The 27,784-nt window shown below is 46.3% G+C and overlaps 10 protein-coding genes across 10 annotated transcripts; 2 read left to right on the top strand and 8 right to left on the bottom strand.

Annotated features, from left to right (window-relative positions):
* Positions 1–181: 181 nt before the first annotated feature.
* C8R40DRAFT_1116552 (MFS general substrate transporter) lies at positions 182–3,120 on the bottom strand. Its single transcript, XM_046228617.1, has 10 exons — positions 3,027–3,120; positions 2,537–2,975; positions 2,382–2,478; positions 1,743–2,331; positions 1,633–1,661; positions 1,279–1,359; positions 1,033–1,218; positions 812–923; positions 643–738; positions 182–577 (listed from the first exon to the last, which is right to left on the bottom strand). Exons 2-10 carry the CDS (start codon positions 2,677–2,679, stop codon positions 321–323), a joined length of 1,590 nt encoding a protein of 529 aa, XP_046083778.1. The 5' UTR covers positions 2,680–2,975; positions 3,027–3,120; the 3' UTR covers positions 182–320.
* Positions 3,121–3,203: 83 nt separating this feature from the next.
* On the bottom strand, positions 3,204–4,682 carry C8R40DRAFT_1239045 (uncharacterized protein; the record flags this gene model as incomplete). The annotated part of the gene is made up of 6 exons (XM_046233475.1): positions 3,204–3,385; positions 3,446–3,523; positions 3,577–3,700; positions 3,757–4,141; positions 4,207–4,276; positions 4,341–4,682. The coding sequence occupies 5 exons, from the start codon at positions 4,680–4,682 to the stop codon at positions 3,455–3,457; spliced, it is 990 nt and encodes a 329-aa protein (XP_046083777.1). The 3' UTR covers positions 3,204–3,385; positions 3,446–3,454.
* A 9,248-nt stretch (positions 4,683–13,930) lies between these two features.
* On the bottom strand, positions 13,931–14,975 carry C8R40DRAFT_1203338 (uncharacterized protein; the record flags this gene model as incomplete). Its single annotated transcript, XM_046233135.1, has 5 exons — positions 13,931–14,327; positions 14,388–14,492; positions 14,543–14,650; positions 14,728–14,857; positions 14,916–14,975. 5 exons carry the CDS (start codon positions 14,973–14,975, stop codon positions 14,173–14,175), a joined length of 558 nt encoding a protein of 185 aa, XP_046083776.1. The 3' UTR covers positions 13,931–14,172.
* A 55-nt stretch (positions 14,976–15,030) lies between these two features.
* On the top strand, positions 15,031–16,479 carry C8R40DRAFT_1116531 (uncharacterized protein). Its single transcript, XM_046228616.1, has 4 exons — positions 15,031–15,096; positions 15,146–15,257; positions 15,313–16,188; positions 16,269–16,479. The coding sequence occupies exons 1-4, from the start codon at positions 15,047–15,049 to the stop codon at positions 16,293–16,295; spliced, it is 1,065 nt and encodes a 354-aa protein (XP_046083775.1). The 5' UTR covers positions 15,031–15,046; the 3' UTR covers positions 16,296–16,479.
* A 279-nt stretch (positions 16,480–16,758) lies between these two features.
* Positions 16,759–18,461, bottom strand: C8R40DRAFT_1071604 (uncharacterized protein; the record flags this gene model as incomplete). The annotated part of the gene is made up of 2 exons (XM_046226349.1): positions 16,759–18,192; positions 18,261–18,461. The coding sequence occupies 2 exons, from the start codon at positions 18,459–18,461 to the stop codon at positions 16,759–16,761; spliced, it is 1,635 nt and encodes a 544-aa protein (XP_046083774.1).
* A 404-nt stretch (positions 18,462–18,865) lies between these two features.
* C8R40DRAFT_1173429 (uncharacterized protein) lies at positions 18,866–20,017 on the bottom strand (the record flags this gene model as incomplete). The annotated part of the gene is made up of 4 exons (XM_046232018.1): positions 18,866–19,056; positions 19,115–19,375; positions 19,433–19,723; positions 19,777–20,017. 4 exons carry the CDS (start codon positions 20,015–20,017, stop codon positions 18,866–18,868), a joined length of 984 nt encoding a protein of 327 aa, XP_046083773.1.
* A 125-nt stretch (positions 20,018–20,142) lies between these two features.
* On the bottom strand, positions 20,143–22,894 carry C8R40DRAFT_479793 (general substrate transporter). Its single transcript, XM_046235198.1, has 18 exons — positions 22,751–22,894; positions 22,615–22,701; positions 22,517–22,558; positions 22,450–22,466; positions 22,336–22,401; positions 22,269–22,280; positions 22,048–22,215; positions 21,878–21,994; positions 21,789–21,825; positions 21,503–21,733; positions 21,339–21,438; positions 21,259–21,273; positions 21,090–21,204; positions 20,861–21,034; positions 20,790–20,810; positions 20,682–20,740; positions 20,519–20,630; positions 20,143–20,457 (listed from the first exon to the last, which is right to left on the bottom strand). Exons 2-18 carry the CDS (start codon positions 22,661–22,663, stop codon positions 20,269–20,271), a joined length of 1,524 nt encoding a protein of 507 aa, XP_046083772.1. The 5' UTR covers positions 22,664–22,701; positions 22,751–22,894; the 3' UTR covers positions 20,143–20,268.
* A 743-nt stretch (positions 22,895–23,637) lies between these two features.
* C8R40DRAFT_479872 (uncharacterized protein) lies at positions 23,638–24,908 on the bottom strand. Its single transcript, XM_046235199.1, has 4 exons — positions 24,611–24,908; positions 24,245–24,547; positions 24,084–24,178; positions 23,638–24,032 (listed from the first exon to the last, which is right to left on the bottom strand). Exons 1-4 carry the CDS (start codon positions 24,705–24,707, stop codon positions 23,775–23,777), a joined length of 753 nt encoding a protein of 250 aa, XP_046083771.1. The 5' UTR covers positions 24,708–24,908; the 3' UTR covers positions 23,638–23,774.
* A 162-nt stretch (positions 24,909–25,070) lies between these two features.
* C8R40DRAFT_1162105 (SWI/SNF complex 60 kDa subunit) lies at positions 25,071–26,596 on the top strand (the record flags this gene model as incomplete). The annotated part of the gene is made up of 8 exons (XM_046230211.1): positions 25,071–25,166; positions 25,224–25,397; positions 25,427–25,543; positions 25,599–25,737; positions 25,791–25,921; positions 25,978–26,223; positions 26,274–26,489; positions 26,549–26,596. 8 exons carry the CDS (start codon positions 25,071–25,073, stop codon positions 26,594–26,596), a joined length of 1,167 nt encoding a protein of 388 aa, XP_046083770.1.
* A 329-nt stretch (positions 26,597–26,925) lies between these two features.
* Positions 26,926–27,564, bottom strand: C8R40DRAFT_1173425 (uncharacterized protein; the record flags this gene model as incomplete). The annotated part of the gene is made up of 2 exons (XM_046232017.1): positions 26,926–27,397; positions 27,455–27,564. The coding sequence occupies 2 exons, from the start codon at positions 27,562–27,564 to the stop codon at positions 26,926–26,928; spliced, it is 582 nt and encodes a 193-aa protein (XP_046083769.1).
* Between the last annotated feature and the right edge of the window lie 220 nt (positions 27,565–27,784).

Below are 27,784 nucleotides of genomic sequence, written 5' to 3'. Positions count from 1 at the left end.
GTTGAGCACGGTGCACACGGAGCATTCGAGGGTTCCAGCCAATCTTGAGGCGTCAAAATAGGCCTACGTTCAAATTGTAACCTTCCGAATTGGTCCAATGAATTTTGACGGATAGACGTCCTGGCAATCCATAAATTCTTTCAGTTGAAGGCAAAATCCTTGCAACAAGAGGATATCGTGATACAGGAGCAAGTCGTAACTTTCCATTATCATTGAAAATGTGCTCTCGGTCGTCAGAAATATCTTTACAAGTACATGTCAATAACTCCCTCGCTCACCAAAACTGGGCCGCCGCCATATTGTATACAATACAACAACCTTCACACCTTCTCAACCATCTCTTCCCTCCCTTTTTCATCACTGCTAGCTCCATCTGCACTAAGGCGCTCTTCAGCACCCGCCCGGTCTCCATCAGTTCTCCTCCTTCCTTCCAGCACATTATCATCCATCATGGCTTCGTCGTCACCTCCGCCCTCCTCGAACGCGGCCCGGTGTTTCTCAAATTCATACCCATGCTTTTCTGGACCGAAGAGAGTAACAATAAGGAGGAATGCGGCGACACAGCCGATGAGTATGCCTATATGAAATTCGGTAATAAAGACAGTCAAACGAAGGCAGTAATCCAGACAAATAAAAATTGACCTTGAACTGTGGCGTAATCCGGTACGACCTTCTCGCCTGTCGGATTTGTAGAACTAACGGGGACAGAGATCGTAGTCTTGAGATGTTCTCCACCAGCTAAAAATAGGTCAGACCATATATCCATACCGAGGAAGTACTAAGGGCTGAAATGAACAGGTCCAATACGTACTCGACTCGATTTGCGCACTCGCACTGGACACCATGTTCCCAACTTGGTACGCCACACCGGGGAATGTTGCTCGGAAAGCCGGAGGCGACATTTCAGCAAGTTGGATAGGCACCTATTCAAGGTAAGATTAAAAGACATGTCACTGATCAAAATGCAAGGAGAAATAGAAGCCATCATTTCCTTCAAACTTTCGATTCCCTCAGCGAGAAAACGGTACTCACGACACCCCAAGCACCTTGCACACCGAATTGTATGCAGAATGCACCCGCAGCGAGTCCCCCGAAACTACTCGGCAGGATCCATAGAGGTATGAAGGCGGCGGTGATCAAGACGAAGACAATGATCGTGAGTCGCCTACCGAGGTATTGGGAACCCCATCCGGCAATGGCACCTCCTGCTATTGCACCCTGTATAAATATCGTGGAAGGTTTAGCAAGGATTAACAGTGTTATTGTGGGAAGCCGTACACAATTTCCAATGATAGTCATTACTGTCGCATCGTGTGCGGAAAAGCCTTTGGAAGTTTGAATGTAGGTCGGGAAGAGGTCCTAGAAAAACATCGTGCGAACTGTGAGCAAGTAGTTCAAAAAATCACAACCCTATATCTCTCTAAGCCCGAAACGAGAGATGACTTCACAAGATAATTAAGCGGTGCCAATGTGATTAAGGGAAAGGAAAAAAGAGGGAAAGGAGCGGAAGAGAAGAACGTAACCGGGGTTTAAGGTCGTGGTATAAAGCTTCACAAATATGGAACTAGTTATAGGAGGAGAAGCAGGGGCAGGGAATGGGATGAAGAAAGCATGAGGATTTATGACAATCACCTGAGATCCGTGTGATAGGAAGTTGAAGCCTATAGAAAGAGTTGTAAATGACATGAAAAGTGAATTCAACAACAAACGGACGACGGCAAAGATGTGCTCGAGGAACATACCGGTCATCAATAACACTGCGTATATACAAAGCATCCAATGGTGTTTGAGCATCTTCCCCGTCTCTCTGAAAAATATCTGAGTCTTCTTCACACCACTGTTCTTATGCCCTAGCCTTTCCTCTTCTCGGTGTTTGGCATCTTCTCTAGCTTGTAGGAAAATTTTACTCTCAGGAAGACACAGACGAATGCATGCAGCAAATGCACTAATGCCAGCCGCACACCAGAACAACGCGCGCCAAGAATGAGATTGTTCGGGGACTAGTGTGAGATTGATGACCGCAGCAATAAGGTAGCCTACTGCGTATCCTTGTTGTAGCACTCCACTGGCTAATCCACGCGTCTCGACCGGAAGGTTCTCCAGAGCAGTTGAGGCAGCTAGACCCCAGATTCCACCCATTCCAATACCGAACAGTGACCTCACAGCAAGGAACTGGGCGTAGGTTTGTACGAAACCAGCACCAAGTTCAAGCACGGAGACTACGAGAAGATTGAGAATGAGCGGGTACTTGCGTCCATATCGGTCAGAGATAATCCCGAAGAGAACTGCGCCAACGGAGCGGAAGAGAAGTGTGAGTGTGATTGCTTGGGTCTGCAAAAGAATCTGAGGATATGATCGCCAAATATCGACAACCGACTCACAATATCGGTGGTGTCTCTGCCAAACTGCGTCGCGAGATTTGTTACACTCAACGAGACGGAGAAGAAGTCAATTGCATCGCATGACCAGGCAAGCCAGCTGCATAGTATATTAGAACGACAGAATCTATGGTCGTGACCTCGAGCCATTCACTCACCCAGTCCAGAACTCGGCCCATTGCCTCAAATTCAATTCCGATAAGGAAACTAGGAGCGGTTTCTGCTTCTCGGTCCTCTCCCGTTTCGGTACGAGGTTGTGCGTCGCGTTGTACCACAGCTGCGACAACGCTTCGGATGCCATGATGGAGGTTGGAGATAGCGATTGGGGGTTGTCCGGGTTCCAGATATACTTTCTATAGATGTGGCGTGGAGTCTTCCTTCCTCATTCAATATCTCCAAATTCAACCTTTTCAATAAGGATCGGATACCCTGGCCGTGTGCGTCCGGCATTCTAATCGGGAAAGCTTCTATAAATATCGAGAAACATTGAAATGGTTTGCCGGAAGGATCACACAAGCTGAAGTCTTGCGAGTACGCGGTACTCAGTGAATGATGTCGATGAGGCTAAATGGAGATGACATTTGGCTTGAACACGTCCTTTGAGTTCATTAGGATTCAAGCTCAAGGTGAAACAAAAAGAAATCATACTCGCAAGCACCGGAAGCAGGGAACCCCCCCGGCGGTAGCAGAGCGACTGCGAGCGAAGCGAAGAATACTGGATAGTGAACAATCCTGAAGAATCCCATCGCTTCTAATTTCACAGATCACGAGATCACATTCATTTTCGGTACTATGTTAGGCATGACGTCGTGTTTTCTCTTTACTAGCGACAACAGCCAGCACTGACAAAATTGAAAACTATCCAAGGACTAGAGAGCCTCACTCTTGAATATATGAACAATTTATCTCACGTCGAGATGATACTAGCGCGTCGTATCTCCCGGCGTTCAAGCTTCAACGATTGCCCTTCAATCACTATTCAGACGACGGACCAGCCTAGATACTTGGTATGACACAATTTCTAACAAACGAAACGAGAATAAATAATAGTTTATATACATACACAGCTCGAAACATCAGAAAGGCATCTCATCAGACACAACAATCCAAGTATCAGGGGTCCAACGGGCCTTGCACCAATCGTACTATGGGGTCATCTGTCATCAACAGGTAAAGATAAATAATTATGCAAACTCACAACTTCCTTCCTAGTCACAGAACCCGACACCTTGAAAGTCACAGAGGCGCCATAATCACAAACTTTTGCTGAAATAACTTTGCCATGAGATACAGTGACAAGTGTATTATCGATATTGTTTTCGCTGAAACCGGGACAATTTGTCAGAAGCTTTTCTTGAGCAGAATAATTTTGACGTACTAGTGCAAGAGATGCGATTGTACAGCGATATCCGCTACAGCCTTGCACATCAACTTGATTGCTTGTTTCTTCAACTTCTCCCTTCCTTCGTCCGATGCTCTCTGGTATTCACGCGTGTCGCTCAACACCTTTCCAGGTACCTTCACCATGACGATGACAGGCTCATATCTCCCACTGATCACTATGTATCCAGAATAGAGCAGCTCGCCTCGGTCTTTCAGTGCAAGGACTTCTCCCAAAGCTTCGGTGCCGGTATTCTTCATAACTTGGACAACAGCGTCCTTACCCGCGATCTTTCCTCGCACATCGTAGACGCCTTCGCTGTTGAGTCCTCTCTCTGATGCCGCTATGAAAGAGCCGAGACGGATGCCCTCTAACTTATTCTCTGGAAGGGGGAAAAGAGGTATGGGATATTTACATTCCGAGTTCTAGCTCGAGGAAATTACTTACTGAAAGCATCTTGCACCTCATTGTGTCTGCTTGGGACGAGCTCAGTGTAGCTCTCAAGAATCCAATCTTGCTATATGTATTTGCCGCAGTTGAGTGCTCCTGAATAATATTACAAAATATTTTCTGAGACTCACCCCGTCAATAGCACGAGCAACGTGTGGCAAAGCCGAGGTCGAAACAAGAAGGAAACCAACAACTTGAGCGACGATGACGATGGTTTGAGTTTTGAAAAATATCATGATATAGGAAGCGTCGCGGCGTGAAGCAATGTTCGAACGATTTTGGAGTATCAAGATGTGTCTGGCCAGCAGAAACAGAAGGCAAAGAGGTGTTAGATACAGGAATAGGCTGCAATTCGCATCCTTAAATACGGTGTGCTCCCCCACAGTGGGTGGAATGGCGACTTGGTTTTCTGGTTGAGTTGGTTCATCTCTCATGCCCGTATTGACCCACATTCCGAGCACCTGTCCAGTCATACAGTAAGCATCTTGCATCTAATGTCAAGTTCAGTTGCTTGATAAGAGGAATTATAGATGACTCGTTAGTCGAAGCGGGAATCACTATTTTTGTCGCTGTGCAAATTCCTGTCAAATGCACCAACTCCAGATAATAATGTGTCAGTGAAATAATTTTTTCTGAACATGGCACCTTCCTGGCACCTCTTGCCTCCTCTTACTTTCTTTTTCTTCGACCACCATCATCTTGCTTTTTCCCACGCTAAACAGCTGAACGCTGGGGAGAAAAAAAGACCTCGATAGTGGGTAACGTAGAGCAAAATCGAAGAAACCTTATCACGTACCGAGCGAAAAAAGTGCAAACGAAAGTTCTATCACAAAAGCAAGCATGTCGTCGCCACCAGAGACGGACAAGCGAGGCCTCTCCGCATTGACAAATAAAGAACAGGGAGCACTGTCGACCGAAGGCTTTGACGGCCCTGCGAATGGGGCTTTGCAGACGGAGTGGACTGTTGGTGAGGACCGAGGCTCAGAAGACAAGCAAGGCCCTGCGGGAAGCGAGGAGACCGATGATAGGAGAGCTACACCCGAGGCGAAGACAGTGGGAGAAGGCTTGGTGAAGGACGGTGGTCACGAAGAAGACACAAGCTCGAGTGTTGAAGGCGGCAGAAGGGTTGGCGAGAGCTTCAATGGGTCCGCGGACACTGCTGGGACTGTGGTGGAGTCGCCGAAAAAGACAAAGAAAAAGGCTGGGGCGCAGGCAGCGCCAAAGGCGAAGGCGAGAACAGCGCGAAAGTCGGAAGTGGGGGGGGAGAAGGGCACATCGGACGTGAAGCAAAAACCGCGGACGCGTGGATCGACCGCCTCTCCGGCAGCCAGGACGCTTCCCTCAACAATGTCAGCAGCAACAATAGACCACGATGAGTCCGGGGACGAACCTTTAGCAACATCACTGCTTCTCTCTCCTATGTCGGAGGCGCCGGAGGCTACTGTGGATCCACTAGGTAATGCGACGATGGAAGCGCGTGTGGAGAAGGAGTATGGTATTGATTTGGATATGAGCTCAGTCTCGAAGGTTGTCCAGGTGGCGAGCAAACTTAAGAAAACCACTATCGCGGTTGGGGGATGGCAGATGGAGATGCGGAATGCGTTCCGGGACGAGACATCAACTCTGCGTCAAGATCTCAGCAAGCTAGAGGAGCGAGTGGCTAGAGCGGAAAAAGGCCGGGCTGGTAGCGAAAAAGTGGGGGAGTTTGTTCTGCGACCGGAGCTGGTGCTGCTCAAGAGCAGGGTGCAGAACGTCGAAAAGGTGGCATTGAAGATGCCGACTGGGAGCGAGATTGACGGAAGGCTGGCAGTGGCACTAAAGGGAGTAAAGGAGGACATCGCTGAGACATGCGGCGGGATACACGGGGAGATGAGGGCCTTGCGAGGGATTGTGAAGAATGATGTGAAGGTTGTCAGCAAGGAGGGAAGGGATGAGGGCAGAGCAGTGCGTGCGGAGTTGAAGGTCGAGATCCAGCGAGTGACTGCAGTTACGAAGGAGAGATGCAGGGGCGACTGAGGCAGGAAATGGAGAGTAAGTGTAACGAGCAGAAGAAAAAAGCGGAGGCGTACACAGCAAAGGTGGAGGATGTTGTAAAGGATTTGGTGGCGAGAATTGAAGTCCTGGAGAGGCAGAATCGAGAGCTGGAGGGCAAGAACAGAGACCTTGAGCGCAGGGTTGAAAGGGTGGCACAAGAAAAGAGGCAGGAAGAGGAGGCACAGGTGGAGAGGATGTCGGAAAGGGCGAGAGAAGTTATGGGTTATGGGGCACAGAGAAAGAGGCTGGGGGAGGATGAAATGGTGTATGAAGGCCGTAGTGGGAAGTTCCCGCGTGGTAACGGCGCGGAGTCAGTGCATGATATGGGCGGCAGGGGTAGTGAATGGAGCAATGATAACCGAGGGAGTGGTCAGAAGGACTATCGACGGAATGATTCTCACACTCGTGGAAGCTATCAGCATGATCAAGGGTATGGGGCACCACCACCACGTCTCGCACAACCACCGGCATTTGCACCAACCGCCCCAGCTAAGGACAAGCAGGACTTGAAGTTGGCCATCGGGGTGTTTCGAGGGCAGTATGCTACGGCCGGCGTGGGTGATCAGATTGCGCTCATTGCAAAATCTGTTCCAAGAAGTGTCATTCCTGGGGATGTAAGGAGAGATGAGTACCGGTTCGGGGTCTTGGTCATGACATTCCGGTCATATAACGAGAGGGACGCATTTACCAAGGAATGGAGCGCAGGTTATAAAAACTCGCTGAGTGAGCGGGAAGGATTGAAGCTCCGGGGTATAGGGGAGGATTTTTAGAGGGGGCTGGGGGTCTCTCGCAGGTCAATGAGGTTGAATCTGAACAAACAGAAGCGGGGGTAGATAGTTTCAAAATATATACTGAGGTAAACTTCGCCTCTTGGAATGTTCATGGAGACCTTATTGTAAAGATGCTCAGCCCAGATTTTAAGATGCTTATAGGGGAGTATGATGTTATTGGTTTGCAGGAAACACATCTATGTCCTGAGGAGGAAGATGCTATGGCAAAGCTTCAAGGGTATCAATTCTTTGCTCAGTCAAGGAAGGCAGCTGAGCCATGGGAGCATCAGCATGGAGGAGTGTGCGCATTTGTACGGAATAACATCCAGGTCAAGAAATCAAGCCTATCTGTGCCAGACATTCTGGTACTGGATTTGGGCACAACATGGCTTATTGTGGCATATGTACTGCCAGCGTCTTCAAAGTATACTCACTTTTCGGAAATTGCCCCAGAGGAGAACCTCTGGACTATTATCAGGCTGTGTCGGTTGTCAAATAAACCTGTGATAGTGATGATGGACTTGAATGGTCGGATTGGGTCTAACATTCCGATATATACACACAGACCAAGAGTATCAAGTGATGCCATAGAGAATGCACGGGGTCGGGCTTTCATGCAGGTATGTTCTCAGGAACATATGTCAGTGATAAATGGGACTGCGCTGGAGGTCAACAAACCGGGTGCCTACACATCACATCAGCACAATGGGAAGGCTGTGGTTGACTACTGTGTAGTGTCAAATGACATGGTGAATGCAGTAAAGCATATGAGAGTACATGGTAATCCAAAGCAGGAGGAAGATAGGTGGTCAGATCATTCTATGCTCTCAATGGCAGTGGAGTTGTCACTCACACCCAAGGCCAGTGCAGTGAAGGGGCAGGGGAAAATGACATTCAAAATACAGCCTCTACATGAACCTACAGATATACTTTATAACAAAATTCTGGCAAGTGCTCTATCGGAAGAAGAGGCATTGAAACAATACTATGGGGATTTCTACTATGCCAACGATCCAGTCACAGTATATACAGATGGGTCATGTCTGGGTGGGGGAACTGATTCTGCACAAGCTGGTGCTGGAATATGTTATGGCCTGAACTCAAGGAGGAATCAAAGTGTGCGAGTACCAGGACCTGGAAGACAAACAAATAATAGGGCAGAGTCATATTCAGTGTACTTAGTCCTATTTGAAATGGATCCAAAGAGGCCACTGATAATATACACAGACTCAGAGTATATTATTAGGCAATGCTGCTACTGGGCTGGCCGCCACTTGGCCACGGGGTGGAATATACCAAATGGCGATATACTCAAGGACATCACACTTCTACTTAAAGAGAGAGCAGCTTCAACCAGATTTGTATGGGTCAAAGGCCACAGTGGAAACCAGAATAATGATGAGGCAGATAATTTAGCCAAGAAGGGTGCTACAATGGATTTGCCAGGCAATTATAGGCCACTCAAAGAGGTACCATGGAAGTGTAACACCTCCTGCCTAGTACCACTAGAAGGGGACAAGGTCTCAAGTGCTCTACCCAAAGATGTAGGGGGGGAGAGAAAAGCAGGGGTTGAAGATGTGAGACAGGGTGAAGTATCACACAGAGGAAGGTCAAAAGTTGCAAAAATTCAGGAGGATAACCTAAAGAAGTTACAAAACTGCAAAACTATTGCACAGTTCTGGTCCTTATATATCAACTGGATGGATGGCAAAGCAAAGGAAATGGAAGTGACCATGGAACAGTTGCTTAGGGAATTCCGGTCACGCATGCAGAGCCCAGTCATTATCCCACCAAATTTAGATGCAAAGTATCTGGCACTGTGGAAGCAATGGGAAGCAATGATACCAGAAAAAAATGTGGATACAACTGAGCAGAAATTCTTTAGCCGTGCAATACAGGAGGAGGAGATTGAGGAAGCAAAGGCACATATTGCAATGAAGAACCTAGACAGCTCTGTAGGTGTGGACCAGGTGGATTATAAACTGATTATGAAGATCCCAAATGAGAATTGTGTGAAGTTGTTGAACCACTGTATAGAGAACAGGACTGCTCCATCGGCATGGCTAGTTGCATTGGTAGTGGGCATACTGAAACGGGGGAAGGAGGCAGATGACCCTTCAAGCTATAGACTGGTGGTGCTAGAGTGTTGCTTTCTGAAAATGCTCACATTAATTATTGACAGAAGGTTGAGGGAATATGCAGAGCACCAGGATTTACTGCCATCAACCCAGAATGGGTTTCGGCCAGGTTATCGAACTACAAATAATCCATTTATTCTCAAGACCATGGTTGACACAGCTAAGGCAATAGGAAAGCCATTATATGTTGCATACATGGATTGGACGCATGCCTTCCCACTAACAAATAGACCAATGATGTGGATGAAGCTGAATAAAATGGGCATCAGGGGACCACTGATTGATTGGCTGCGGCTGATGTACCAAAAGTTGGGAAATGTGGTTCAGGTGGCAGATTCCTTCTCAGAGGCATTTACTTCAAATATTGGAGCTTGGACTGGGGACCCAGGAACACCTATGCTATTCAATCTAGCAATTGCAGACTTCAGACTTAGTGAGCACCCAGGGGATGTGGTATTATATGACAAAGTGGTCAACCATACAGAACAGGCAGATGATGTATTGATGACTACAATGTGCCCTACAAGCTTCCAATCCAAACTCAACCAATTTGGAGAATATTCTGCACAGACTGGATTTATTGCGTCAGTTCCAAAGTGTGTTTATGCAGTGTATGGAAAGGAGGAGACAGAGGGCTTGCCATTTACTCTGTATGGCAAAAGGTTGAAAAAGAAGAAAGAGATGAAGTACATGGGAATCTGGCACCAGACAACAGGAGTTGACATGTATCAGCAGCAGTACAAGGAGAGTGCTGAGAAAGCAAAAAAGACTGCAGGAGCAGTACTACATGCAAAAGTGTTTGTGGGGAAAAATATTCCAATATGGGACTTATGGTTGCTGTACATGGGCAGGGTTGATCCCTATTTGAAAAATGGAGCAGAAGTGATAGTGGACATTTATGATGTAAGAAGAAAGCAATTAGAGAGTGTACAGCATTACTTCATTAGGAGGATGTTGGGACTGAACGATAAATCAATGGTGGCACTATTATTCTCTGAAACAGGCCTATGGCCAATTCGATATCGAAGAATTATTCTGTTCCTGAAGAATCTGAAGTACTTGGTGCAGTTGAAGAGAGACCACTTAGCATGGAAGGCATGCAGACAAGCATATGAACTAGCAGAGCAGGGGAAAAACTCAGTCTTTATGGAAATGGTACAAGTGTTAGACAGGCTACCTCACAGGGTGGTATGGAATATACCAAGATTCAAGGACTTGACTGTGCAACACATTGATGGGGTAATGGAGAGGGTAAAGAAATCAATGGAGAAAGACATTCAAGAAAAGGTGGACACATCAAACAAGACAAGGGATGTGCTGAGAGATAGAAGAGAGTATGACAAGAAGACAAAAAAAATGGTTATAAAGACCATGGCTTTTAGACACTACTTGAGGATTCCAATAGGTGAACATAGAAGATCCTTGATTGATATGGTAACAAGCAACCACAAATTAGCAGTGGAGAGATTAAGGTGGGCAGAGAGGAACAAACCAATGGTGCAGCATGATAAAAGACTGTGTAGAATGTGTAGGGAAAAAGTGGAAGATGGGGCACATGTTTTGTTTGAATGCAGCAACAGCTGCAAGGTCATACAGCTGAGGAAAGCCTTTATGCAAAGGGTAATACAGGAGATACCCCATTTTGCAAGGCACTATGGGGATGGATGGGAGCTCTTTAGGGAGTTACTGGCAGATAAGAGGGTTGTGGGGTTGCTGGCAAAGTATGTGCATGAGGTGTTGGAAGTATTCTATGCAGTTGAAATATATCGGCTGGAGTGACGCACTGCATGCATATTGAGGCAGGGAAGACCGTGTAATTCATGATACCATGGGAGGGGTTTTTTTCCGCTTTTCCCCTCAATAACCAGGACATGGATGATCATAATCGCCCCCCTGTATTAGATATGTGTGTTCCATTATTGTACAACATCATGTAATATTGTACAGTACATGGTAAACTGGTTGTTCGGGAATCGGACCTCGCCAGTATAATTCATATCCTATCCTATCCTATCCTTGTTATTCACTGTTCCAAACAATACTCGAACAAAACAAGGTCAATCTCAATGTACATATCACCTTACCTACAATTTGAGGCTAACATGGCTATTTTTTTTGGCCCAATGGGATGAGTACAGCAGAGGAGAAGAAGGATCCTTGCATAAGAAAGACCGGCGGAAGGGGGGAGGCACCAACGAGTTGCACAAATGGAAATCGTATGATTCACATCAATGTCCCTGTATGGGCATAATTTCGGGAAGCAGAAGAAAGATTGCTTCCCGCTATGATTGCGAGCGGAACAGAGGTTGATTATCATTGTGATAACAGGAGGAAAAAAGGTTATACAATTATTGTGATAGCGAACTGAGCAAGGAATATTGAGTACCTTTTTGTTAACCGGAGGAAGAACTTAGCCTGAGGTGAAACAATGATTGTGATAGCAAAAGCAAGGTATGTTGAGTTCCTTCAAGATAAGAGGGGGAAGAAAGATTAATTATCACTGTGATAGCAGGCCAGAGGATAGGTGCCACATCGACCGATAGGCTGCCAATAAGTGTGCAATTTGTTACTAACCCAATGAGTTCCACATAGCGTTATTTAAAAACCTGTGCGGAGGCGTCAGAGATTGTTCTTTGCCTTGGCTCGCTGACTTTCGTATTGCGCTACACGGCGATACATTATCAACATGGCCGCTAGGGGGAGGGGGGGGGGCAGCTCTTGCTCTTGGACCACTGATTTTCGACATCTTTGCGTGTAAATTCTATCAGTATTGCACAGATAATAGCGGAGCATGACACAATCACTCGTTTTCAGGCATAGTGGGTGCCAATTGAGACTTGAAGCTTAAAACTTTAGTCGGTAGCGTTGCCAGTTCACGCAGAGTATTGCGCCATTTCATATAATCATTGATTCCAAATTTAGGTTGTTAACATCTGCTTTGACCTGTCGTAAATGCTTCCATAAGGCACACGATCCGCCGCCACCCTCTAGTCTCCTCTAGTGAGCTCCAGTGCTAGCTCAAAGACGGCGTAGGGATTCTTGCGGGCCTGATATCCCATTCTTACAAAAGAGAACGCAGATATATCAGTTCAAAAACTGGACAGACTTCATCGATGCAAAAATTCAAAAACTTCGGCTAGCCTTCGACTCATCTGCAAAACCTGTATTTTCGGCTAAGGGTCCGAAAGCAGTTGGGAGCACTTCCCAGCAGTGAAAGCACTCAGAGCATATTGCTTTCAGTGCTTTCAGCACTGGGATCTGCTGGGATCTGCTCTCAGACCTTAGCCGAATATCCAGGTTTTGCAGATGGAGGTCCTTCCGGAACAGCACATACAGCTACTGTTGGAGCTTCTCGAAATTGAATCGCTCTCGTGAATGTTAACAAGCTACGATCGAGCATCCTCTCGAAAATTTCCTACTTTTTTGAACCAAGGTAGAATTCCTCCCGATTTCCACGACATCATGATGCCATTTCTGCACTATTAAGGGATGCCTCTGATACCTGCTTTGATACCTAATAGCCAATAGGGATGAGCCATGGCAAAAGAATGGATACAACGTAGTGGATCTCTAGTGGATCTCTCCCCGTTGGGATGATATTCTTCACTGGAAAAGACGATCATACCATCGCGCACTTCAAGCCCGTAGCGGAATTATGATAGTTCAAGGTTGTATGGCTCCGTTCCTTCATCGCTCCTCAAATATTTATCTTCGTCTTCAATTAACGACCTTGTCGACCTTCTCAAGCTTCGACCCATCTAGAGACGTTAGGTCCACAGTAAGCGGTTACCTTGGATGCGCCTTGGGTCACACGAAAGCATTTGGGCAACGATGCATCGATCACATTCAACAACTGCCCAAAGTTGGACTATCATATCTAGGAAGAACTCATAATAAATTTCTCGGACCTCGTTTGATTCACCTGCACCACGTTCGACTTCCGTCTCTCAATACGCTGAATCTTAGCATTACAAATGCCTCAAAAGAGAGGAAGGGATATGACGAATCATAGCTATTTTTCTAATCTTGGTTGTGCAATCTTTCCTTTGGCCAGTTTTACGCTATTCAATGCACTGTCACAGTCCGCGGATCAGCTCATTGGACTACTTTAGCTGCTCCCATTGCTCGACTATCTATGTTGTCAAGAATGAAATCTCCATTCTACCACTTGTCGAAGCAAGGCAATGACAATCATACTTGGTTACCAACTTCTTTTGTGTTTGAGGAGTACGATCCGTTCTTCGCTCTTGCGGAGTAAGATGGGATTATCACCAAGATGATCCTTTCTCGGTGGTTGAATACGAATTTCCTGAACGTCTACGTGAACATCAAGTGCGACAGGTTATCAGCGTGGATGTATCAATCGTCAGCCGGTAGTTCGATCAAGACACGCTAGAACCGATGAAGATATGCAAAGATGCAGAAGATTTTCACAAGTAAGGTAGAGAGAGCGCACATTAATGGAGGAGAACCCGACGAAATTGAAAATTTCTTTTATTCTGTTTACCGAATCCGAAATATTGGCAAATACTCATCGGTATCGTATTATACGCAGGAATCCCCACACATTGGATCATACATTGACATTCTTTTCCCGGAAGCATCAGACTCCAGGTAGGGGAGCTTATGAGGCTGTCTCATCCATGAGTGTGAGGAAAAATCGATGTTTCGAAAGTCTGTTCTTCGTATGTACATATGAGAGTGACCGAACGGATAGTTAGCGTGTAGGTTTGTTCGACACGCGAAAAAGCGAGCTCACCGAAGTAAGGACTAACAGTTCAATTTTCCTCCCTTTCATCATTGCGAAACGGTTTTCCCCCATATATGCTCGAATAATAGATTTCGCCTACCTACAATAACTGTCATCACTGATTCGTTTAGCACTTGCGGCACCAAGTCCAATGTTGAAAAGCAAAACTGGTAATTGGTGGTTTTGAACTGGAGGAGGGGCACGACGTGAGGTTCGGGGTAAGCGTGACGGAGCCAAGGGGTAGAAGGCACGGTCCACATTTTCGTGGGTATCATAAGGCCATCGAAACGTCCCAGTCTCTACTGTTCACCATTATATTACCCTCTTTTCCCGCGTCAATCGAATCATTTGTATCATCTACCAGCCCCGCATTGACCTCTGTCAGCATCGAACGGAGAAGTTCGGTTACTTGTTCATGAAGGGCTTCTATGGAATTACAAAGATGAAGACTGTTCCATTGTTCAACGAAGACTTAGTAGAACTCACTTAGTCGATTGACGGCTTGAATATACTCTGTGTTGGCCAACTGCATCTCATCTTCTAGTTGCTGGAGTCTTTGAGCCTGTACCAAGAGTTTTGTATGAATATATACTGTTACGATGTACGATGGAGATTTCACGAGTTCGGTACGCATCACGAACAAAAACACACCTGGATCTCTTCCGGCTCTGGCTCAGGTAAAGAATTGATGAGATACTCTACTTGTTTTGCTTTACGGATAAGGTCTGTGACGAGTTCTTTCTTGTTGGCTACGAAATGAGATACATTATCGTTAGAGTAAGTTTTTGGTAAAATGGTGTTGGTAAAATGGTGAACAACTACACACCTTCAAATACATCCGGGGTATCGTACTTATCCGGGTTTCTTTGCTTTGTGATTGGAATTTCTGGAGAGACTTGAATGAAGTTGGTGCGGTTGGTTAAGTAGGCGATGCTCGTGGACATTATCATGAGGAGCTGGTTTCAACAAATATGAATATCAGAAGATATTCGAACTCGAAGAATGATATATTACCTGCTGAATTTCATCTTGAAGTTGCGTGATACGGTCCATATGCGACAATTCTTGAAGCATTGGGACCGAGAGATGATGGTGGTTCGGGATCAAATTCGAATAATTACATTGCAATCACTTTTTCCTCTTCAATGACCACAACTATTGCTGAGCCTAAATTCAACCGGTACAAAGTGCAGAGGTGTGTTCACAGTAACTCAACTGCTGCTTGAACTTATGAAGTCTTGTAGCACAGACGTTCTACAAGATGCCCGTATCAATGTTCTAGAAGAAACTTCGGAGCAGGTTATTTGGTTCAAGGAGAGATTCCTCGGGGACGATGAAATTATTGAACATCTCATCGTACGTACGTTAGTACAGAAACGTGGATCACTGCAATAACAATGTATATTATTAGCACAATCCAACAAACACAGTTTGCTGGATAATTCATCGACCGAGCCAGAAAGGCTGGTATATTCGAATCCGCTCACCCACATTTCCACCTGGCGTCTTTATTCCTCTCGTTCCTCTGCCATCCAAGAACCCATTGCACTCTGACGGGGCTTTGTCGTTCAAGTCGCGCACCAATTTATTGAACACAGCACAAACGCTCGAATACCGACCGCCTATTCAGCCAGTACCAAATGTCAGTACTTCTTCCGTTCATCATTCATACCCACCAACTCCACCGCCAATACCGACAGTGGCGCTGCGTCCGCCGACACCAGATGTAGCACCTACGTCGCTATCTGTAGCAGCTTCAGCGTCATCTTCTGCGCTACTGGAGTCAAAGCCAGATCCTATACCCAAGCCTCCAACACCATCCTCAACAACCGAATTCATTCTTGCTCCGGCGACCGAACCATCCACATCTACATCATCCCTGTCAACAGCGCGTGAAAGCTTATTCTCGCGGGCGGTGAAGGCATTCAGATTCTATGAGAAGGACATCTCGAGCGGGTATTCGTTTTCACTTGCCAGAGTTGTCGTACAGTCCCCGCCGCCTTATGCTGAAACCACTTCAGTACTTCCTACATCATCCCCTCCGCAAAAGACGTCGATAGCATTATCCACTTCACCTTCGCGATCATCTGATTCAACCCTCTCTATACCGACGTGTATCAAAGCACTTCCGGTTTTGACATTTACAGACCTCACATCTACGTTTACAGTAGGGTCAGTGAACGGGATACTTCAGCTCGACAAGCTTGAAGCAGAGGTGCTCGGCGTCGATCCAAGCTTTTGGGTCGCTGTGGCATTGACTTATCTGGATTTCTTAGAAGAGAGAGGGGTGAGTGCCCTGTCGAATGTTTTTCCAAGCGCTAGCCTATGTCCATTCCATTCTATACGCTTATCATCTTGGTTTTCTAGAGTTATTTGGCAAGTCTCGGAGATTAAGATACTGTTTTTCACATGTATATCGACGGTTAAACCGCAGGCGGTCTCTGCTTAGAGCGACTATGCACTCTTTCATCGATGGGTTGTTTGACAGATGGGTACGCTGGCACATTACTTTACCCTGTAATACTAGCATGACTATATGACTTGATCATGACCGAAATCATCAACATAACACATTTACCACTTCAACGCATCTAGTTTGAGGATCTTTTATCACAGAACTCAATCAATGAGTTGATTTACTGGGAATCCATTTTGAAGCAGATGCTCAGTCTTGAAGCATGGTATATAATAAGAGGCAGGAATCAAATGGTATGTGGATTGCAGTTGTACAAATAATACTTATATGAATGTGAACAGTGATACGTGCGGGGAACGATAAATAACAAACAACACATTATGTTCAAAGCGGACAATACAATGACAAAACAACAGAATGAAAAGTCGTTAGAAGAATGAGTTACCAATAAATTCCCCCTTCCACCCCAGGCTTTGGTTTTCCGGTGACCTTTGGGCCCTCCTTAGGCCAGATTCTGGGCGGCTCGGGGGGTTGAATTACATCCGTAGATGCCACCAATACCTCCATAGGCTCTGTTCGTTTAAGCGTGCGGCTATGAGGTGTTTCCGGAACATTCGACGACGATTGTTGCCCTGGGTAGTGGGAACCAACAGTCTTCGTACCGTGACGCAGGGACCCATTCTTCGTTCGCCTCACCTCCTGAAATTCAGTGTTTCTCGCAGGCAATAAGTCTGTTGGCTCAGCGTAGTGACCGTCATTGATATAGGGGTCTCGCGAGACAGCCTCGCCTATGGGTGTTTGATAGGTGACAACCTTCCACTTGTCGAAGTCAGGGGTTTTGGCTCTATGCCGATGGTCGACGTCGGTAAACGAGATAGAGTCCGTATCCTGGAATTCCCTCTCACACACGCGATTCAGCGTAGATGGTATTGGAGCATGTTCAGGACCTCGCGTTGAACTGTGCATTGTGTCCCTGCTACTGGCCAACTCGGAGTCCGACTCCAACATCCGCCTCTTCAGCAACCAAGCCCATTTCTTGCTTTCGATTCCCTCATGTTCAATTGCCAGCAACGAGGTCGCAAAAAGGGAGATGATAATTTCTTGAGCATGGCCAAATGTCAACGAATACCTGTTACTCTCGACCGAGTTTGGGACGAACATATTGACATGCAGACCTGTGAATACAGCGTCGATACCGCGTTTGGAGATGAAAAGCGATACATGGCGTTCCCGGAATAAACGACTCCAGGATGGTGAATTCACTTCGTCGTCAGTCGCAGGTCGGGATAATCTCAATTCGGCCAAAACGACATCGCCTGTACGAGGGACGCATCGGCGCTCGTAGCCAGTGCAATATAACGTACTCAGGAGATCTGAGCGGCCTCGACTATGAGCATCAAATAGGAGATACCCGCCTCCAGAATACGGCTTGGTGAGTGCGGCGGGGATTGATTTTGATACAGGCATTGACGGAGGATGTTCAAAATTGGTAATGTGCAGGGGAAGGTAATGATATCCCGAACTAAGTCTCGGCTGTGGGGCACGACTCCGCTGGGGATCGTATGAGCCGCAGTGGGGAGTAAGACAAATATCTCCACCGCGAGCTGTGCGATGAAGAACCATACTTTTTGTGGGTGTAAGGCTGATGTGACGCGGACTCTGGTCTTTTGCTTGAAAGAGAACGATGTATACTTTGCCTACTTTAGATGATTGTGACTGTATCGGTCTGCAGTGAATCGAGTCCCAACTATCAAGCCTGGAGATTAGGATATCAAAAGTTTTCTTGCCTAGAAAATGGCTATGCGTCTGTTTTTCAATCTTGTACGTTGGTCTAGCGAGAGAGTGCATCCGGGGACGGACAAGAATGTCCATTCTCTAGTAAATCAAAAAATGTGAGTACAATGGAGACATTGGGGGAATGTGATACAACGGATCCAACACACTTTCTTCTCGTTATCTTGCACCAGCTCCAGGTCGTGAATCTCAAACTCGTCATCAGAGCTTAAAGGAGGGAAATATGGCAATTTCCAGATGAGCTTCTTGCCGGCATCAATACCAAGATGAGAGTGAAAGCCATCGTTGGTGAGGTTCAAACCATACGGATGATCATGATCAACATCGGTGCCGCTCTGCTGGCTGTTCATCGTGGCTGCTGAAAGGGGGAGGAAGCATTGAACCCTACACACATTGGGAGTCTAAATCAGAGCTACACTGTTGCCGCCGTCGCTTTCCCCTGAGATGTGCCTTGTCCTGATTGACTGCAATATAAATATTCAAACGATGAAAGTTCTTGGAGAATGGTGTGGTTCCTGTACTTAATTAAGGAAATGTATACCATATAGAAGTTCCCTCCGACTTTTATGGTCAAATTTACAGGTGCTAGGCAGAAGAGGGCGAACGGCGTCGACTATGATTGAGAGGTGTGCATTTGCCTGCGCTGGTATCGTAGATACAATACCGAGATTCGACCGTAGCCATTACTTCTGAGTAGTAACATATGTATATAGATAACCCTCCTCCACCTCAATAAAACCCGCAAAAGTTTTGTCTACCAGTCGTTTCCATAGGAGTTCGACCGTCGCCTATTGCCGAAGCGGTTCTCATTGGGTTTAGGTCGAGGACTGGAATAGAAGATGTTAATGAGATGGCCATTAGAAGTCTTGGTTTTGTCGAGAGCCTGCTTCGCGGCCGTGGCTTCTTCGACGCTTTTGAATTGAACGATACCATTCCGATTCTTTACTGTGAGCGCCGGGTGATGAGATCATTGAAACAATGGCAAGAACAGTTCTGGACGTACGCATGACAACATCTAATACCCCTGAGTGTTTGCGGAGAGCATCTTGCATTTCCTGCAAAGTACCGTCGTATTGAGCGAAGTACAGCCTGTTACTAGGAGGGTGTACACTTTTGGGCTTCGACGGGGCAAAGTCCAAGTGTACCTCTTGGCCAAGGATAGTATCATGTTGATTTTTCAGAGCATTCAGGGCGGCGGATGCTTCCTCAGTGGTCTCGAACTCTACATGTGCAAACCCACGTCTAGCACCAGAAGAGTCCCGGCCTGTCAAAGGGTATAAATGAATAATGTAGGAGGGACAACACGAGTGACAGTCCGCACCTAAGCTTATTCGGGCAATATTACCATAGGGAGTGAACAATTCACGTAGGTCTGCGTCCGCGATGTCATGTGGAATATGCCCAATGAATATTGTATGCGAAGGCGGCGAAGGGCCCCTCTGTGGCCAAGCCCTCACAACCTCCTTCTGAGGCTTATCGAAAAGTTCAATTCGAGCTTTTCTACCTCCAAAAGAGAGCGAAGAGTCAGCTGCAGCTCTATAAAAGCTTTCAGCGTCCTCCGCATTCTCAAACTCGATATTGGAAAAACCGGCTGGACGGCCATTTTCGTCAGCTGGAATATAATTAATTAAGAGAAATATGAAAAGAAAGAGAAGAAAAACATACGCATATCTATGGACGCAAGAGTTCCAAACTTTTCTGCCTTTTCTTTTATGTCCTCAATCTCCAGGGACCACGGCAGGTTGCCAAGGTAGACGAACCGGGATGACGGCCCATAGTTCACAAGCGACGTGGACAGTGTCCGTAACGCGAAAAAGGATGAGCTTGCTGGTATTCTCAGAGCATTTTGGGGTCGAAACAGTGAGGAGCGCAAAAGAGAAGCAGAGCGAGCACCAAAAGAAAGCATTTTGAAAATGAAGTCTGAGCGGTCTGAACGGGAAGGAGGAAGGAAGGAAAGGGCCCTGTTCCAAAAAATTTTGGGCACGTCCCCGGAATTTTCGGCCCGGTATCGCAGTCGTTTAACGTGTCTAAAAAAACTTCAAATACATTGCAAGGGGGATCTATCTAGTCTCCCAAAAGCAGAATTTTGACACTTTCGAGTGGAGGTAACAAGTAACCTATGCACTCTTGAATGTACTGCCTTTCACGTTCTAAATATTACGCATGTTCCAATTTCACTTCCTCCGCCTTCAAATCATCTTTGGGTTCGACCGGCGTCACTGCAGGATAATGCATATCCGTCGTAGTACGCCCCCCTTTGCTACCCCATACTCCCCCAGTGATACCACCTTTCTCAAAGATGTGGTCAATTTCTTCCAGCTCCAAACCACGAGTTTCCGGGAAGAACTAGGAGAGGTAATGCTGAAGTCATTTATGTGCAAAGCCGTTATATGGAGTTTCAACTTACAAAGTAAACTATCGGAACCCAACAAGCGTTGAATACAGCAAAGATAATGAATACTCGCCAGTCAATATTGGCTATGGCCGGAGGGGTCATTTGAACGACGGCGAAAACACACCTGCGAGGAAGCTCAAATCAACATCAGAATGGACAACAGAAAAACGCTTACATCCAGTTGAAGAAGCTAGAAATAGCAGACCCTCGGGCCCTGATACGTGTAGTACTTATCTAAAATTTTTAAGTAAAGTATGCAAAAGGATACCCGATTAAGCCTCACTTCCGCAGGATAAAGCCAGGGCTAGAATATAGTGAGCGATCAATTTTCCCAAATCCAAGAAATCAACAAACAATTGGTAAAAATCCGATACCCAAGAATATCTGGAAGATAAACACCATGGCAGTGGCAGCAAACGCTGCTGGTCTGGTACCTATCGAAAGCAGGATTGCTGCCAAGATGAAGCACAGTGAAAGTCCAGACGCTGATATCATCAATAATGGACGGCGACCGAAACGATCTACAGTCTGGAGGAACGGTGAACAATTCATCAGCAAAAATAAATTATGGTGTATCACTGACCCATAGAGGAATGAAGGACGCGAACATGTAAGTGATGGATGTACACCCTCCTAAAATAAGCGAAAGATCTCGAGAAAGACCCATGGTGTTCTGATAGACAACAGGAGCAAGGTAGCTTTGAATGATGGTTCGTAATTGACCGAGGCTACGTTAGCTATACAAGACTTACTTGATCATATTTGACCTTGAAAAAGGAATCAAGTTCATGAATGATCTTCGAATTCAAGACGAGGGTTCTAAGAAGCGTACCCAGTGAATTGTTGCATCACATTTACCGCAATGCAAAGACATATCCTTCGAAAATTCCCGATCGGGCCACCGTGCAAAAGCTCACTATAGCGAAACGGCCCTACACACGAGATAGTGTCGTGAATATAAATTGAAACTTACGAGTAGCGATACAGAGTGCGCACCTCCTTCACTCTCTTGCGCTAACGACAACTCTATCTCTTTCCTCGCTTGTATTACATCTGGATGATCGGCAGAATCATGATCTTCGAGTAAGGCTATGACCTTCGAGGCCTCTTCGTCGTATCCGTGTGCGAGTAGCCAACGTGGAGAATCAGGCAGTACTGTTACCTGCAAAAGAAGGCACAAGGCAAAAACAGCTTGAAACCCGATAGGTAATCGCCATTGCACAGGTCCTACATCGACAAAAAAAATTGATACCTAGGCGCGTTTTGGCAAACTCGTGCTCACCAGCGACAAAGCTCAAGCCATAATCCAACCAGTACGCCTGTATCTAGTGTCAGTGTCAAAATATTTTCTGAAGAGGAGATTCTATTCACTATAACCAAGCCAACGATAGTTATTGTAGAGTTTAAGCAAACTAGGGCACCACGAATAGCACCACCACAAGTTTCCGATTGGTATACAGGAATAGAAGATGAATTAAAACCATTTCCCTGAAGCGATAGATTAGCGAAATCGAGGATCGTCTGGAACCCCGGGCACTCACTATCCCAGTAATGACACGACCGACGTATAGTTGAGCCCTGGTTGTCGAGCTGGTGAGGATCGCAGTACCGATAATCATTGTTGCAGCTCCCATCATTATCATCCGTTTCCTGCCAATACGCTCGCCCCAAAAGAAGACGATGAGACTTCCGATAGCACATCCGATATCCTACAGGTGAAACAGTAGGCCAGACGATAAGGTGCTATAAGGTGCATACGTACGTATATAGCAACCTATTCGAATATTGTAGGGATCAATTAGAATTTGACTTAGTAAGTGCATCCTTACTATCAGTCCTTGAGTCGTCGCATCAGGATTTCCAAAGTCATGCCCAAACTGGTTCTGGGCACCGATCTGCAGCAGTACATGAGTGATAGCGACAAATGCAAGAACCAGACGTACGATACCAGACATGACGCCTACACGAGCAGTTCAAATTGCTCGTGTCACACTGAATAGAGGAACTCACCTTGATCGTACCCGAGAAGGAGAAAACCCTGACAACAACAGGCTACAACCATTCAATGTCGTCGACTTGCACGAAGAAAATTAGCAATAAGAGCTCACCAGTGATAGCCCAAACCATAGCCTTCCCTCGCACAGGCAGAATCCACATCGTTGAGAGAACAGTTAATCGTCTGCAAAAGCTGCAATCTGCTGGACCCGGGGTGAGAACGTAAACGAGGACAATGCAACTTTCCACCTTTACATATGTATATACTGGCACATCGACATATTCCAGTAGTGTGGGGCTCATTTCGGTCAAATGACCCTTGAAACTTATCAGTAGAAGATTAAAGAAAGAGGAAATAAAATCCAGAGAATTGTTTTTGCGGGAGATAGCGGACCGTCAGTTCTTGATATTGGTGAAAGGTTCCCAGCTGTTCCCAGCCACATTTGTCGTTAGTACGCGATGCGCGGCGTACCCATGTATCACAAGGCCTAACATGCGATCTTTGAAAAGGAATTTAACGACAGAACAGGCTGAGAATGGAACAATCTCTGTGACTTCGACACTAAATATAGAAAAGTTCAATACGAGAAGGACGAGGTACACAGCTCCGCCGCATTTAAAAGCGCGGCTCTAATGGACTTCTGACGCTGGCAAATGATGTGGATATCCTGGCCCAACTTCCCCTGCTTTGTCTACGCTCACTATCGAGAGAGGTAATAAGACAGTGATCAGCCTCAATTCAGGCACTCCAGTCGCCAGCTACCACTGGCGAGCACGAACGATTGATCACTCACACAACACAAGTCTGGGCAGTTGATATTGACACAGCAATCTGGGCAATTGACTGCACAAGCAGCAGGGCAAGCGCGGATGATCATCTCGCGACGCTCGAGTGTATCCTTGTTTTCTGGTGCGGCGCTGGCCTCCAGAAAAGAGAACGCAAACAAAAAGACATTGAGGAGAAGAATTGGTTGCATGATGGTCGTAGTGAAAGTTTGACCTCGTCCAATTCGAAGGGCACTGTCTAAATACGCACATCAGGCACAAAAAGCCTCTTCCCCGCAGGTCAGAATGGTTGACCATGCGTGTATAGCAGTGTATAGCTCTGTATAGCTGTGTACAACTTCGAATTATTGCAACAGATAATTCCATTAAGAATTTGTCCAGCTGCGGTATTTGCTCCTTCAGAGGTAATTAAGTAGCGCCCAAAGGGTCTCATACAATCGGTAGTTCATCAGATAGTTCCTGCATAGTCCAACCATCTGTAAATTCCTCAAATATCTCCAGTGTGTCCTGAATGTCCCGTTCGCACGGAGATATTGTTGCTCTGATACGTTTCATCGCACTCAATACCCCAGGGAGCTAATGAAAACAAGTAAGTCAAGGACCAGAAGGTCAATACACATACATAGGGATCGTGTACCTCGTAAACCTTGACTTCCGGACCAGTGAGGTGCGAGGCTAGGGCCGCAACCACTTCATATTTCCGCACAAAATCATCAACTGAATACAGTTTCAAGCGTATTCTAGCCTGCGGAACGCATGAGTAGACTCACTGAAGTTTAAGACTCAGAGTTCATACCATATACGTATCCGCTTCATCGTGATCCGGCGTGAATTCCTGGAGGGCTGTAAGGTTCTCCTGTAGATCATCGACTTCATTGACGAGTTCTGAGGCTGATAATGACCATGGATACCCGAGATCAATTCCAAACCAGTGCCTAACCAAGTTGGCGCACTTACAGATGTAGATAAGGTCTGCTTGCATATGGCTTGATGCAGCAAGATTGAGATACAACTCTGGAGGTTTGGATAGCATAATGATTCGCTGCAGTGTGTCAACGCTGCGAGAAATAGTTGTGTGCATGTATCGGAACAGTGTGGGTGTTGAAGGGACCTTCATGATCTTTCGCATTTGCACAATGGACAAAAGCAGCAGATATGATTGTAAGAATGGGGTTTTAAATCTCTCTTCATCAAAAATGATGACTATGTCCCGTCTTGAGGAGTGTCGCAAGAAGTTCAATCTTGTATTCGCCGACTGCACTGCGCTGAGAATGATTAAGCTAGGTAATTTGATCTGCGCAAATTGGGTACAGGATTACTGACTTTTTGCCTCTGTCAGGAGAGCCGTACATCTTCTGGCAAATATCGGCAGTAATATCTTGAAAGCCACGGGATACACGAAAGAAGGTTGATAGAGCATTGAGCTCCCAGGTCAAATCCAGTTCATAGGACTTTGGAAAGCATACTCTATGAACAGAGTCTGCGAAGACTCTGGTCAAAATGACCCAGTACAGTTCATTTGGCAAGGACATCCTGAGATCCACTTTCGGACCGGAGGCTGAAGCTTCGGGATCACGTGCAAGGACGGCTGATGGTGGCTGTGCCTCGAAAGACCTGCTTTCTCGATTTAAGCAACAACAATGGACCACAAAGCTGCCAAGTATGACTTCCTGCTTCATTGTTTGCTCTATTTTACTTAGGCCCATACAGGAGGAGAAAACTCACCGACAAATCGCTTCCCAATGTCATTCTTCAAAATCCGGATTTCGCAGAAGATTCTCAAATGTACCAGAGCCTGCTCGAAATGGAGCGGAAGCTCGACTGGACAATAACGAGGAAAAGGATGGAGATTCAGGACACCTTATCGCGTAATCCTAGTGTGAGTTTCATGTTTCTTCGTATAGCAGGGCTGGGTGATTCACCGACGTGTACACAGACTACGCGAACTTTGAGGATATTTGTTAGTCACACAGTATCTGGACAATCATGGCAGGCCGGTACAGAGAGTGACAATCTGACGCACTCAGAGACGGGCGAGAACATTCCAGCTTGGCAGCTCAAGATTGAAGGAAGGCTATTGGAGGCACGCATCATTCTGACGTTTTTACAGGTCCATACTAAGACTCTATGTTAACGCAGCTTCCTCAAAGAGGCAAGGATAAAGGTCCTCCGCGAAAATTTTCAACGTTCATAAAGAGAATGATGGTGGAATTCGATCGCGACACGAATGTCTATCCGGAAAACAATATTGTTGAGGCGAGTTCACCATAATCTCACCAATTCTCGAACCTGAACGTTATTTGTCACAAAGTGGCCACGAGCCACTGGACACCACAATCCTCCTTTAGATGGTTTTACCGTACGACGCACGGGCGATGTACCTACTCATATCCGCATAGTCATGTATCTCGACCATTATCCTGAACAGTATCGCCTCAATCCGGATCTGAGTTCGTTCATCTATTCCTTCCGAGCTTGATCATAGTCCTCAAACTAATCCCAGGTAGCGTACTCGGAATCAAGGAGGAAAGCCTTCTAGGCGTCGTACAGGCCTTGTGGAATTATATCAAAATCCAAGGTCTTCAAGACAAGGCTGACAGGCGACTCGTTCGTTCCGACGAAAGACTCAGAGCGGTACCTATGGATCCATCTTCTGCCATAACCATATTTTCAATCTGCTTACTTTTCAGATATTCGGTGTCGAAACGATACCATTTCAAAAGCTGCCGGAATATGTGAAAAGACTCCTCTCACCACCTGATCCTATCCTTCTGCATTACTCGTTTGACCCTTCTCTACCTGTCGTTGAACCAGAACGCCCTACAGCATGGGATGTAGAAATCAAAATGGAGGACGCGGCTTTGAAAAATAGGATGGGGGTTATGTTGCACACCAACAAAGAAACCTCTGTCACATTGGCAAAGATGGACGAAGAGGTATGACATTGTATTTAAGTCACAGGATGATTACTCTGACCCGTGCAAAGATCGCTCTACTCGCTCAGTCTTTACATAACTCCCACCTCAAACGAACATTCCTTCAGTCTTTCGCCGACGATCCAGCTAAATTTATTCAAACATGGCTTGAATCGCAATCCAGAGACTTGGAAAGTGTGCTGGGCGCTGGTGCTTCAGAAGGGCTGACTCTTCGCCAAGAAGAGCTACGTCGAAGTGAATTTTTTCGCTTACCATGGGTTGAAGAGGTGTGTAACAAGCACGTGTCCCGCTATCCCTCGTTGATCGTTCGTATATCCGTTTACAGGCTGTGTCTGTTCAAGAAGGTCTTCGCCTGGCTTCGAAGGGCATGTAATTATGTTGTAAAACATTGTAATAGCTAGAATATGGTCATCGTAAGTTATACATGTAAGTAATTTGTCGCGACGCGGGCAACAAATCAGATCTCGACTTTTCCCGATTCAACCCTATTCAACCATGACTGTGTGTTTGTTACGTTTGTTCGTATTTTTCTCTTTCGCTAGTGCAGTGTATAAATTTTTTCAGGACGTAGGGAAATTTTTCTTTTGAAAAGAACATTCTGTCTAACAAATTTTCGTCTGCAAAGGACTCAAAAAAGCGCAGATATTCAATAACAAGAGAAAATGCGGCACCCTAGTTGCTCATCCCCTCCTTCCCCAATATCTATCTGCGTTGCGGAACCTGGTCATATTCTTCTCTCCTGAACAAAGACCCGTTGTTCCCACCACCAAGAACGTCTTCACCGAGTTTCTCTCCGAATTTAAGCCCGTCTTTGATAAGACCAAAGCCACGCTTGTCACGTTCTTTCCCCGCCCCATCCGCCTCAAGACCGTTGGTAGATTGGGGTGTCCTCAAGTCAGGGACATTTGACTTATCAATGACATGAGTCTGCTGGTGTGTTGCATTCCCATTAGCAGCGGGGGTTTCAGGGCTGCTCGAATTCGCTTGGTGGAAGTCTTTCCTCATCCTTTTCAACTCATGATTCTTTCCTTTTCTGCGCGCCTCGGAACCCTTGCCCTCCTGCACGCCCGAATGTTTGTGATGACCTCCACTCTCGGAAGTGTCCCTAGACAAGGGAGTGTGAGTGATACCAATGCCTGGTGCAAGGCGGATCGGTGTAGGGGTTGCTAATGCCCTATGAACGACTATATGGTTAGTCACATGATATATACTGACGAAGTGAGCGGCATACATGGCAGAGGAATTCCGAGGAATTGAGATGACGGCGGCATGGACGGTACCCAGGGCTCCGAGTGACAGAAGCGCAAGAGCTGAAGTAGCAAGTGACGAAGTGGGAATCATGTCAATGGATGATGCCGAATTCAGGTTTGCGACGATTTGAAGGAGGAAGTGTGGTTATTTTGAACAAGTGTGCAGAAGTCTCTTGATGACCAGCACCCAGCGATGAAGCAAAAAACAGATGAGACCAGCTGAGGAATCGTTCCGGAGCAGGGAGGGGTTTTATAGCTCCTCGTGAAGCAGACTAGGATACCCGCAACGCCAGCGTCCCTTGAGCGGATCA

Source organism: Lentinula edodes (assembly GCF_021015755.1).
Source record: "Lentinula edodes strain Le(Bin) 0899 ss11 chromosome Unknown C8R40scaffold_30, whole genome shotgun sequence".
Taxonomy (NCBI): domain Eukaryota; kingdom Fungi; phylum Basidiomycota; class Agaricomycetes; order Agaricales; family Omphalotaceae; genus Lentinula; species Lentinula edodes.
The sequence above is the reverse complement of the archived record's forward strand: the minus strand, read 5'-3'. Positions and strand labels throughout refer to the sequence as shown.

Excerpts from the sequence above, each read along its gene's own strand:
- C8R40DRAFT_1116552 (XM_046228617.1), bottom strand. The coding sequence starts at position 2,679 with ATGGCATCCGAAGCGTTGTCGCAGCTGTGGTACAACGCGACGCACAAC. Across the intron at positions 1,219-1,278 it reads TGACTATCATTGGAAATTGT|GGTGCAATAGCAGGAGGTGC; the intron begins GTACGGCTTCCC and ends ATATTTATACAG. Across the intron at positions 578-642 it reads GGATTACGCCACAGTTCAAG|GCATACTCATCGGCTGTGTC; the intron begins GTCAATTTTTAT and ends AATTTCATATAG.
- C8R40DRAFT_1116531 (XM_046228616.1), top strand. The coding sequence starts at position 15,047 with ATGACCACAACTATTGCTGAGCCTAAATTCAACCGGTACAAAGTGCAG. Across the intron at positions 15,097-15,145 it reads AACCGGTACAAAGTGCAGAG|CACAGACGTTCTACAAGATG; the intron begins GTGTGTTCACAG and ends GAAGTCTTGTAG. Across the intron at positions 15,258-15,312 it reads AAATTATTGAACATCTCATC|CACAATCCAACAAACACAGT; the intron begins GTACGTACGTTA and ends GTATATTATTAG.
- C8R40DRAFT_479793 (XM_046235198.1), bottom strand. The coding sequence starts at position 22,663 with ATGTGGATTCTGCCTGTGCGAGGGAAGGCTATGGTTTGGGCTATCACT. Across the intron at positions 22,559-22,614 it reads TATGGTTTGGGCTATCACTG|CCTGTTGTTGTCAGGGTTTT; the intron begins GTGAGCTCTTAT and ends GAATGGTTGTAG. Across the intron at positions 21,734-21,788 it reads TGGCTTGAGCTTTGTCGCTG|GACCTGTGCAATGGCGATTA; the intron begins GTGAGCACGAGT and ends TTGTCGATGTAG.
- C8R40DRAFT_479872 (XM_046235199.1), bottom strand. The coding sequence starts at position 24,707 with ATGCTCTATCAACCTTCTTTCGTGTATCCCGTGGCTTTCAAGATATTA. Across the intron at positions 24,548-24,610 it reads TCTCCTGACAGAGGCAAAAA|TGCAGTCGGCGAATACAAGA; the intron begins GTCAGTAATCCT and ends TTCTCAGCGCAG. Across the intron at positions 24,179-24,244 it reads AGCAGACCTTATCTACATCT|CCTCAGAACTCGTCAATGAA; the intron begins GTAAGTGCGCCA and ends GGTCATTATCAG.